Genomic DNA, 11,913 nt, shown 5'->3' on the forward strand with positions numbered 1-11,913 from the left:
CAACTGCCCTATCTGGGCTCCACTTTCTAAATGCAATACTACCGTACCGTAACAGACTGTACATACGACGTATGGAATTTTCATTTCGTCACGCAGATCTTTGGCAAATTATGGCATTCTACCATGAGATGAGAATTGGAATAGTACTGGCAGTAAGCCTTCCACCTCTCATGGACACGATGGTGGCCAAGGCTCCCTGGATTGAAAGTGACTACTTGATTGGCTGTGGTAGATGAGATCATTGCACTTGTCCCAGAGAGGTAAGTGTACTGTACGATGGGATGCAACGTTACCTTTACGAATTTTATAAGCCTGAAACTGCAAATATCAGCTGTGAGAAGTTCTGTCGACATGGGCGGTGCAGAAGAATACCTCCCCGCACCGTTTGAGGAACATGAAATCCACGCCCTCTTGGACTCCATCTCGCTGGGCCAACCCCTCTCGATCCAGCCATTGAAAGTGACTGCCGCTTTCCATGCCATCTACATTCTGACCTACGATTCCAAGGTCCTTCTAGAGAAGTTACGAACTTCTACTACTTCTGTCTCTACTTCTGTCTCAACTACCGACCTCGTCCTCCGCATCTCTGGCGATCACATCCCAGGCATCAAAACCGAAAACGAAGCAGCCGTGCTTTCATGGCTGCGGCAGAATACAACCGTCCCTGTACCCGAGGTCATCTGCTATAATGCCACCACATCCAACCCCCTCAGACGAGAGTTCATCATCCTCAGCCGCTGTCCGGGGGTCACCATCTCCGATATCTACGATGAACTCTCGCCCGAGAAACTCGACTCGATCCTCAGGCAGCTGATGAAGATCCTTGTGGAGATCCACGCCCATCCGTTCGACACAATCGGTGGGCTCGTCCAGAAAGACGACGGCAAAATCGTCCCAGGCCCGGTGCTGGACGAGCACTTCTGGTTTCTGCCCGACATCCCGAAGTACTTTGACAGTAGCAAGGAGACGTTCGACAGTCTCAACGTAAAAGGCCCCTTCTTTTCGTATACCGCGTATACGATCGCTCTGATGGAGAAATACATCCATGTCGCGCAGGTCCAGCCGTCGCTCGGCTTTCTGCACAAGCACATCCCCCGTCTCACGGCCTTTGTCGACGTCCTGCCCAAACACGCGGCCGTCTTGGACAACGCCCCCATCCGCCTGGCGCACAAGGACCTGCACTTCGCCAACATCCTCTACGACCCGGCGCAGGATCTCATCACGGGGGTACTCGACTGGGAATTCGCCGGCACCGTGCCCTTTCCGCGATGGGACCCGGTGCGAGCTTTCCTCTGGAACAGCAAGCCGGGAGACGCCTCGCTGAAGGAGAAATACCGTCTCCGGGACCGCTTCGCCGAGCTGTGTCGCGAAGAAGGTGCAGAGTTCTTGCTCCAGGACGCGGAGTTCACCAGCGATCTGCAGGAGAAGGTGCATCTGGTGACCAACATGATGCGCATCATGACGACGCTGGTGCCGCGCGGGCAGTTTGTGGATCGCGTGCCTGAGTTTGAGGAGGATTTGGTTAGGGGGTTGGAGGCGTTTGGGGTGTGAGTCAAATTCGTCACGAACTAGATAATAGCCCTATATAAATGATCACAACACTCTCTTCAAAAAAGAAACAATTTTTACATTCTTATTTTCCAATTGGGGTTATATATACGTCCATACGGTCGGTTCGGATCGGCAACGGGCCGAAGAATGGGTGTGGTGTAGTGGGCCTGTATGCATAATTACACGACGAATTGTAAATTACATTTGTCCTGTACTCTGTACGATCCTGATAATATTGCATTTGCACTGCAATGCACTGAGTTATGGTTTATTCTAATTGTGTTATTATTACCTACTGATAATAAGAGCGGAAGTGCTATGTATCTCGATGTCTTCTGAGATCTGGACGTATTGTATAGCAGACAATCAATCTTTACGTTGTACGTGAAACGAAACAAATCTCTTATTTTTCCAGCCTCTTGACTTCATCAGTCTACGTATGTACAGTACATTGCTATCTACTTTCTGGTGCGATTGCATGTCCTCTGGGAGAGAGGAGGTGATTAGGTGCCTTTTTGTTGTCTTACGGGGACTGGAAGGTTCTCTTATATGTAGGTGAAGAATCAGGTTCGAAATGACCTATCCGTGCCAGTTCTCCATCCAGCCCTGTGAGACCCTCTGCCAGGAGAACGAGTTTAAAATAAAAGCATTTCTATCAGGCTTATACTATCGTCTTTTGCTAGACAGGTTTTCGAGAGAAAATCAGAAATTATATATCCAAATTCGGCTATTAAATTTAGCTTTTGTATATTCTTCCTTGCTAGTATTATTCATTCTAATGCAAGAGCAGTCACATGTCTATCAACCATACTCCGTAGCATTATTCTAGCAGGTGGACTACTCCGCATGCGGCTTGTATACCGACCTCGGCATACTGGCAGGTCTAGACCGCACGGGCACCATCCTATTGGACCAAGATCCCGCTGGAGACGGTCCCGGCATGCGCCACATGGCCAGGGGAATTATGACTGGCTAAAAATAGGTTATTGGCATACTATTTGCTAATAGATTTATTCGAGAATCGAGAGACTGATGGCTGTCACGTGAGGAATCAGGGACACGGGACCGCTATGCCGAATGGGGTAAGGTGTGGTTACTCAGCATCGTCTTCATGTCACGTTGGACCCCCTGTTGACGAACTGCAGCCGTGACGAATACGGCGTATACTCCGTCTTGTTGTCTGCACCGTGTCATTCTGACGAGGCGGCAAACTTTCTGCAATGCAACGCAGGGTCAGGAATGTGAAGCAGACGCGCGACACGCCGTCGCTCTGAGGCCCGCCAGCAGCCCGGGTTCGACGGCGCCCCCACCGGCCTGCGCTGCGTGATTCGCGCGAAGATCCAGATCGTCGATGAGCTTCGCAAGCCCGCTACACCGGGGCTCCGGAGAAGGCACGGTGCTCGCCCTGTTGCATCTCCACTCCGGCACGCGTGCCCATTATTGGCAATGGCGGAACTGCTAATTCGAAATCCTCCGTCCCTGGCCGTCGCGATCGATATGACGGCCTTTTGCGGTCGCAGCCGACTGTTGCAGGCCCTTTCTCAATCCCCCTCTTTCCATCCATCCCTTCCTTGCCCGGCTGTCTCGTCCGGACGTCCCTTCCTTCAGTGGCACTGCCCATGCGGTCGAGGCCTCTCATGCCTCCCTGCCTTTCGTCCCATATTCTGTCTTTTCCCGTTGCCTCGTCTCTCTTTCCGTCGTTCGCGGAGTGATTATCTTATATAGTAGATTTCATTTGTCTCGTAGTTGTCTTCGTTATCGGCCGTCATGGTCGGCATCATCGCTTCCAGTCTGACGGCTGACCGCTCCAAGAAGCCGACTGCCAGCCGCGTGCGGGACAGCAGCTGGGCAGACGTACGTGAGAGCCAGTTTGAGTTGCCCCGATTCCTCGTGTCCGACTGACCCCGTTTTTATCTGCTGTCCAGGGCCTCCGCGGCATTGCGTCAGTCTTCGTCGTCTCCAGCCACGTCACCCTCTGCTTCGCTCGATACATCGTGCCCCCGGCCCTGGCCGAGAACGGGCCCAGCGCCCTGTTTCAACGTCCGTTCCTGCGCTTGGTCGGCCAAGGAAACGCATGGGTGGCCGTCTTTTTCGTGCTGCTGGGCTTTGTCAACTCCCTGAAAACCGTCCAACTGGCCCGCGTCGGCGCCGTCAACGATGCGCTCAACTCCTTGGCCTCTAGCACGTTCCGAAGGACCGGTCGACTGGTGTTTCCCGCCACGGCCGTCACCATCCTGGCCTGGTTCTTCTGTCAACTGGGCGCCTTTAATCTCGCCACTCGAACGGACGCATACTGGGTGAGGACGACGAGTCCGCGGCCAAGTGCCTCCTGGGTTCGGGCCATCGACGATCTGATCCGCCAGCTGATTTCGACCTGGGTATACGGGGAGAACGCATATGACCAGCCGCAATGGGCGTTGATTAATCTCTTCAAGGGGTCCTTGTATGTGTTTACGACCCTGCTCGCCACCGTCAACACGACGCCAAGATTCCGACTCTGTGCGGAGGCGGTGTTGTACATGTGGTGTTGGGCCGTGGGTGACGGTATGCTTTCTCGACCAGTTGTTGATCGTGCGGGAAACTGACGGATTCGCCAGCGATTGTCGGAATCAACGTGTTTGCCGGGATGATGATAGCGGAATTGTCGTTATACCCTCGATCGCAGCCGAAGTCGACTGTCGCCCATGTGATTCCATATCTGTTTGCGATTTTGGGTCTCTACCTCTGTTCGTTCCCCGACTCGTTCTACGAGCAGGCTGCGTGGTCGAGACAGCTGTGGCAAATCGGGCTGGTGATCTTCCCGCCGAACGCCCTGTTTGGGCGCTTTTTTCCCGGGATCGGCGCGCAGATGCTCTGCTTTGCGATCCTCTTTTCGCCGTCAATGCGCAATGCGCTGTCGAATCGCTATCTGCTGTGGCTGGGGAGCATCAGCTACCCGCTCTATCTGCTTCACGGCCCGTTGATGCGGTCGGTGATGACGTACATGGTTTTCCTGCCGGCCTCTCTGACATTCAAGCCGGCGTTGCTGGAGGATGGGATGCCGGACCCGGAGTCCCTCATCCCGGTGCCAAGTCGCTTGACGCTGTTCTTGGTGCTGCCCATCTTCTTTGCTTTTTGCTGGTCGTCGTCCGACTGTGGGCCGTCAAAGTCGAGCCCTACTTTGGCGCTGCGACGGATGCGTTTGAGCGGTTTGCTCGTTCGTGGGGGAAAGAGTCTTCGAATTCTCCCAAGCAGAATGGCAGCATGCTGCCGACGTTTGTAGCAAAAGATTGATTTCCTTTTTTTTTTTTTCATATATATATCTTATACGGACGCGATAGACAAAACAGGGTGGGCGTTTGGGTCATTCGGTCATTCATTTGTATATAGTTATCCTTTGTATAGGTTATGCAATAAGTTGATACGATGGAGAAGGGAATTGGATTTCACAGGCCTTGAGACACAGCAAGTTATCAATAAATAGACTGACTGGTGATCTCACGTCAGATTAGAATTTGTTAGCCAAGACAGGTAACTACTACCTAGTAGATACACCCTTGTCTGTCCTGTCCTGTCCCGTCCTGTGTTGTTTCACGGTGTTGGCAGCAGTGCAGTTCCTGGTAGGTCAGAGAGTAATCCCTACCTACATGGGTACTGCCAACCATATACTGTGGTATATAGTACCTGTTCGGCCACAGCGCCAAGTGCTGAGTGCCAAGTGCCAACTAATACCAATCTAGATATCTATCAAACAAAAATCTCCAGTCACCCTCTTGGATATAGTTCTCTTTTTCCGCGGGTGTCATGCTCTCGAACTTGGACCAATGCTCCTGATACCAGCACTCTTGGCACTGTAGTGAGTCCTTGACATTCCACAGCGCCATGACACTCTCCCAATCCTGCAACATCCATTTGTTGTCGTTGTTCAATCTCGGGGGTCTTTTTTTTTTCTTCCAGTAACTCTTCCTTGTCGGTCGATATTGGAAACAGTCAACACAGAAATTCCACGCTCTATTCGGACGTCCCGCCGCGTTGAGGGGTTCGACGACTCTGAGCAGCTCCTCCTCTTCTACCGTCCTTCCCCAGGGGCGTGACACTCTGATTCCAGCCAGCGATGATGATGCCTTTAACGTGACAAGTGTTGAGACTTGGAGAAGGTATTTGCACGTCCGCGCAAGGGCGACTTGGTCCACCATGTTGGCATAGTTGAATATCTCGACAAGAACCTTGGCGGGTAAACTTGACAGTCCTGAAGACTGGGTCCACGCTGAACTGGATAACAACTGGGAATCGGTTAATTAGTCGCGATGAAACTGTGGCAATTCAGTTATTGACTCTCTTCCTGCGGGATCGATATGGGCTTCCAAAGACGATCTCCGCCCCCCATGGCAACTAGGTACTGTAGGCGTATTAGCTAGAACTAGACCTCAGTCGCAGTGTCTTGCTGGATACAGCTGCAATTCGTAGGTATTTTTCAGCTTGATGTCGTTGTCATCGCGTTTCTTATCACGCTTTGTCCGTATAGCCTTGCACGCTCCACGGAGAGCGTTCCTTGAACAGGAAGGAGAGATCTCCCTAGAAAGAAGCGTTCTATGCTGCCTACGCGGCAGAGTGTTGCTAAAGAAAAGTGACAGAGGGATAGAAGAGGTTTGTCTAGATCTACAGCAGATGACGAGAAGCTACGGAGTAAGCTGGCAGGCAGCAACGCAGCCAAAGGAAGTTTACCTCATAACTACCTTAGTTAACTAGGTAGTTAGGTACCGCTATTTGCTCATCTAAGTCAGCTTCCTTGAATTTTCAACGAGGTTGCTTGGAGCATGTACTGTGGATTTGAAGACCAATTTGGTCGTTAAAAAACTGGGATAATCATTCTTGGGCTGAGTACAGTAGGATCTGATTTCCATAATCGATAGTACTGTAGCATAGAGCAAAATCTACTAAAATACCAAGGTCAACTATGTCACAAAGTATGGAAATTCTGCTAAAAGAATCAGTATGAATATGGGAGCTGATCACCTGACTCACCGGCTGTTGATCGATATCCACATGCTGTATGTATGTCTGTACTTACATCTTAGACTTACATCTTAGATCAAGATAAAGTTCGTCAGACTCGGCCATCACACGACCTCTGCGGGACAATCCTTGATTGGCGTTATTTGTTTTTGCTCGTTCTCATCGAAACGAACCTTAAGCGCCGCCATCACAAACCCGGCGGCTACACAGAGCGTCACCACCAATCAATGAGGCAAACAACGTTGGACGCGCCCACGACGATATTGCCTACTACGATCGACCACTCGCAGGACAGAATTAAGCATCTGCATGCACAATGTTTTGTTCTTCACATCCTGGCCTGTCAGCAGTAGCGTGCCGCCATGCCGGGAATCGTCACCATTGGCGGCCTCGGTGAGGACGACCGCACCAAGATGCCTGGCTTATAATTCAGCTTGGTCCATCTGAATCCTGTTCGACTACCGGAGACTTTTTCATCTCCCTGTTTCTTCTCGTGCAGTCAGTCGCGGGCTCGCTGGCTGATCTTCGTTTCTGCATCATCTGATCATCACGCAGGTCGTGTTAGAAGATATTGTTTCTTCTGAACTAGAGCAGGTCTCTACATCCATATATCCATATATCCATACTCTCTGTGCCGTTCCAGCTTGTCTATCTGTCGTTCAAAATGACCACCGGCCAATTCCAGCTCTTCCCCCCGCCGCCGCCGAAAAACAAATGCTCCAACAATCCGTTTCGCAGACCGTCCAAGAAAGAAACGGCACGAGACCGATCTCCCAGTCCGGTTCAGTTGGAAGATCTCAAGTCCTCTGCCAAAGCAGAGTCGGTGGTGGTCCAGGTCGTCGAAGACACCACGACGAGCGATATCAATCCCCCGCCGCAGGCACATCTCAGCCAGTCGAGGTCTCCTGTGCCAGATGAACCTGCCAAATCACCTGTCGTGGTGATAAAGTCCATCTTCCCCCGCTACAACCCCAAACTCCCCCTCGACAAGCAAGAATACTATCCCCAGAATGCCGGTTCCAACAGTCTCCCGCAGCCAGCTAGCCCTCAGAGTGCAGACAAACCCGTTCATCCAGCAGACGTGGATGCTGTTCTCGGGCCAAAAACAGTCCCGGCCAGTGTTGTGAATTTCCCAACTGACGCCCTGGCCGTCGAAGAAGTCCGCTATTCGTCCGCTGAGGAACTGCTAAATCTATGGGAAGCCGCCAACGGACAGCAGTTGCAGGGTCTGGGGACATTCAATCTGCGTATGGAGAGGTAGGACGCTTCCATCCGAACCTCTTATCCAGTCTACTAATCCGACATCTAGGATCAACGCCGCAACGTTCACGTTTGGCGATCCTCAGCACCCGTTCTACACGCTCCATACGTACTCGACCAACGAGCTCTCGCTCATGCGGAATCACCCCCTCAAGCCGAATCGGAGCGTCCAGGTCATGATGCTGAAGCTCGAGGACCGCGCGCGCCGCCAGCCGCCGCACGACGGACTCGTAACGATCATCTTCTCCAAGTTGGCAGCCATGCTAGCGGTCGAGCAGGCCGCCGAGCTTCGACGGCTACATCATCTGGCGCCGACAGAGGCGCTCGAGGTCGAGACCAATGCCGTCAAACGGGCAGCAGCGCAGGAGTCGTGCCGTCTGATCTGGAACGCGCGGCAGGGCCGGTACGAGCTTCAGCATCCTGCTCTCCTGAAACAGAACGCGCCGTCGCTGGTCGGCGAGGACGGGAATCAGCTCTCGCGCGTGCAGACGAAGAAGCCCGGCACGCTGCACATCACTGTCTCCAAGCGGCCAGGGACGCAGCCGCCCAGCATTCTCGTCACCAGTCCCGTGGCTCCCAACGCCGTCGAGGGCGCCGACTCGGCCGCCACGCCGCGGACATCGACCCTGCCGCTGACGGACAACGACGAACCCTTGGCATCGCTCGACCTGGGCAGCATGTGCCTGTCGATCTGCGCGGGGCTCACCACGACCATCATCCCGTCACTGTATGCAATCGACTCGCTTGTCGCGGCCATCCTGGCGGTCGCCGTGTCGGACGAGGCGACGAACCCGGTCCTAGCAGACAGGGAGATATACACCCCTGGCCATGTATCTGTACAACCTCCGCGAGAGACGGTCCGTCGAAACAAGATCCGCAACTCGCTCGCCGCGACGAGCACGCAGACGAAGCGGTTCACAGGGAAGCTAATCGCGACGATCGCCGAGCGCGAAGACGCAGAGGAAGAAGCGATGCTGATGGCGCAGCTGCGGTCGTCGACAGCATCATCAAAGAACAAAAACAAAGACAAGAAAAAGAATAGCCAGTCAAAGTCGAAATCGACCAAACAGATCGTCATCGACGAGATCGACCTCGAGAAATACGGCCGCTACGGAAGCAGCTCGTCGCGGGCAGGCCAGGAATTGCCCGGCCCGACGCGGCTGGTCCTGCGCCTGATGGTGTGGCTGCTCGAGGTGGTCGTGACGGCGCTGACGGCCGGCGTGAAGTGTCTGGCCTGGATGCTGGTGAATGTGACGCGGTGCTTGACGAGTGAGCAGTTTTAGTTGCAGCCAGCCAGCCAGCTAGCCAGCGTCGGCGTGTCTAGTCGATATAGTATGTACATGAGTTCCAACAGGAATTTCCCTCCTTCTGTTTTCGCCTTCAGACCAAATTTTGTTTTCTTCTCTTCTCTTTTCTTCTCTTCCCTTGCACTGAGTGTTTCTTGTTTCTCGTCACCGGAAGAAAAAGGAACTGTTTACTGAGATTTGGACTTGGATTGGCCATGGATTGGACGGAGTTGTACTGGTTGACTGAGGTTGTATATGATTAGGATGGATACCCACGTAATATATGGATGACGGCGTGTAATTAATCAATTAATTTCTAATATCTGAAGATCATGTATACACACTCTCTATCTACACAGTAATCACACAGCAGTACTCACCTCCGGTTTGCTGCCATCGTCATCATCATACGGCCTCACCCCCAACGTCCGCCAGACCCGCGCCGTGTCCATCGTGACGTCCTTGCTCGTGCTCGACAGGGTGATCTCGGCATTGCCGTCGCTGGCCCAGACGATGCTTTTTCGTCTGTTAACATCAGTCATGCAATTCAACTAAATCAATAAAATAGTTTGTCTGCCAGACATACCAATCCCCCGCGTCACCTTGGTACTACTCTCCCACCATTGCGGACGGTAATGGATCTGGCTCTGACTCTGGCCTTTGATGCAGGACACAATGTTGGCGGCTGCGATCTCGGCCTGCTCGATCCCTGCGCGCGACGTTTCGTGCAGTGTTGCTGCTGCTGCTGTTGCTGTCAAGCTCAATGACATCACAAATGGCGTAGATGTTGTCGTGCTCTGCAATCTGCAGCGTCGGTCGAACCTTGATATAGCCTGATGCGCTCGCGGATCGAGGAGGGCGAGAGGGCGGCAATAAGACTGGAGTTGGGCTTTATGCCGACGGATTTGACCTGTGACAGATAGTAGACAGTCAGTCTTGAATATGTATATACTAGGTGTATCTCACCAAACAGTCGCAAGGCATCTTCTTCCCAGACTTCATCACCACATATCTGCTGCCACTGCCGCTGCCATCCGAGTTTGATTATCTTATCTGATCCGCCCGGACGGCGGCAGGCAAGCGGGCAGGCAAGCAGGGGTTCGTCCGTAGTCGGCTCTCTACCTACCGAGTACGGAAACAGAATACGGTGTTAGGGTAAACGTTCAAGACCTGGTTTCCTTTCGGAGGGAAGAAAGGCAAAAAAAAGAAAGTCGATGGAAAGATAGAAATGAAGGATTCTGTACAGTACCTACACAGTAGACAGGAGTCTAGTAATCCATAACTTGGAAGTCTACAATATAACATTTGGATATCAACGTAGGTAAGAGTCAATCCCACGTCTCGTCAGGACGTCCCTTCTCGTCTGGAGTGGAAGGTCTGGATGATATGTGAGTATGAATAAGTATATGTGTGTACTGTATGTAGGAACAGGTTGACTACGACTCTCGACTAACGAATATCGCTCAATTAACGTAACAATATACTGTCCTGGTGTTGGAAATGCTGTCTTAGACGGCTACACCAGAGTAAATACCTAGATAGGTAGGTAGCCATGCACATACTAGAACTCGAATTACGCACAAAAGCAACAACATGACAATAAACATAACTGATCAGATCAGCGATCAATCTACATATCTCTGGCATGAGCATGAGCATGAGCATGGAAGATCTGCTTGCGATCATCTCTTGTGCATGCATATGCGATTCACCTCGTGCATGGCTGAGGAAGTTATACTGTATCTCGAGTCCTGTCTTGTCCTGTCTTGTTATGCCATGCCAATCTCAACTAGATTCCTCAGTAATTAATTTACCGACGTAGACATATGTATACGTATGCTGTCGATAAGCCTTACAATGAATGGCATCTGGCTCTGGCATGTGTATACAGTAGATTGAATCTGCACTGAATCCGACCCACTCACTCAGTTATGCTGTGGTATGTGTGGCATAGCTGCATACTTTAGCTGCACTGCATTCCAGTGCAAACCCTAATCTAGTAAATAATAAAAACTGAGATGCCCTTTGGAACCCAGGTACTCTGCAGTCTACAGTCTGCAGCCCGCCTAATAGGGACATATATATGCACATTCCCCAGTGACCAGCAGATTGATCTGCGTTTGGCACGTTGCTGGGCCAGAGTATGTAAATACATCGGTAAAGTAATGATGTTCATGCCACTGAAAACACCGAAAGGGATAAATGATGCCATCCTCCCACTGAAGAGGTGTATTCTTCATCGACAGGAAACTGTCTATATACCCAAGACAACCAACTGTTTCCATCTTGTTATTATTCTCGAATTGAATTAGATTAAATCGATCGAAATGCGCAACTTCCTTTCCATCCTCGCCGTCGCCGCTGCCGCGACTCAGCTCGTGGCCGCGCAGGCCCTTCCTCAGGGACAGCAGGGTCAGGGTCAGGTTCAGCATGGATGGGACTGTGCGGTAAGCATAGCCCTGTAGTGTACACAATAGTTGGTCATGTTCATCGGCTAATTGCCGACGCAGCTAAATACCCTCCTCTCCAACACCCACGCTGCAGGCTGCAAGTCCGGCGACCTGGGCTGCCTCTGCGCCGACCACGTGCGCCGCGCCGTGCTGCGCGATGTCGAGAAGAACTGCAATGAGCGCGATCAGAAGAGTATGCAACTGAACTGCCCATAATACTAGCGAGTCTCGAATTTCTTGCTGACAGTTGTTCCCTTCTCACGGGCTCATGCCATTGCCAAGCACGCCTGTGACCTGCGCGACGACCTAGACGATGTCGATGATCATGATGACCATGACGATCACGACTACCAGCACGACCACAACAAGCC

The 11,913-nt window shown here is 52.0% G+C and overlaps 4 protein-coding genes across 4 annotated transcripts; all 4 read left to right on the forward strand.

The window, feature by feature from the left end:
* Positions 1 to 110: 110 nt before the first annotated feature.
* Positions 111 to 1,551, forward strand: T310_7145 (Uncharacterized protein; the record flags this gene model as incomplete). The annotated part of the gene is made up of 3 exons (XM_013470063.1): positions 111 to 152; positions 233 to 260; positions 332 to 1,551. The coding sequence occupies 3 exons, from the start codon at positions 111 to 113 to the stop codon at positions 1,549 to 1,551; spliced, it is 1,290 nt and encodes a 429-aa protein (XP_013325517.1).
* A 1,767-nt stretch (positions 1,552 to 3,318) lies between these two features.
* T310_7146 (uncharacterized protein) lies at positions 3,319 to 4,824 on the forward strand (the record flags this gene model as incomplete). The annotated part of the gene is made up of 3 exons (XM_013470064.1): positions 3,319 to 3,405; positions 3,477 to 3,994; positions 4,149 to 4,824. The coding sequence occupies 3 exons, from the start codon at positions 3,319 to 3,321 to the stop codon at positions 4,822 to 4,824; spliced, it is 1,281 nt and encodes a 426-aa protein (XP_013325518.1).
* A 2,386-nt stretch (positions 4,825 to 7,210) lies between these two features.
* T310_7147 (Conserved proline-rich protein) lies at positions 7,211 to 9,089 on the forward strand (the record flags this gene model as incomplete). The annotated part of the gene is made up of 2 exons (XM_013470065.1): positions 7,211 to 7,803; positions 7,856 to 9,089. The coding sequence occupies 2 exons, from the start codon at positions 7,211 to 7,213 to the stop codon at positions 9,087 to 9,089; spliced, it is 1,827 nt and encodes a 608-aa protein (XP_013325519.1).
* Positions 9,090 to 11,419: 2,330 nt separating this feature from the next.
* T310_7148 (uncharacterized protein) lies at positions 11,420 to 11,911 on the forward strand (the record flags this gene model as incomplete). Its single annotated transcript, XM_013470066.1, has 3 exons — positions 11,420 to 11,539; positions 11,603 to 11,735; positions 11,790 to 11,911. Coding segments are annotated over 3 exons (375 nt in total), but the record flags the coding sequence as incomplete, so codon positions are not given.
* Between the last annotated feature and the right edge of the window lie 2 nt (positions 11,912 to 11,913).

This window comes from Rasamsonia emersonii, assembly GCF_000968595.1.
Source record: "Rasamsonia emersonii CBS 393.64 chromosome Unknown ctg1118621760507, whole genome shotgun sequence".
Classification (NCBI taxonomy): domain Eukaryota; kingdom Fungi; phylum Ascomycota; class Eurotiomycetes; order Eurotiales; family Trichocomaceae; genus Rasamsonia; species Rasamsonia emersonii.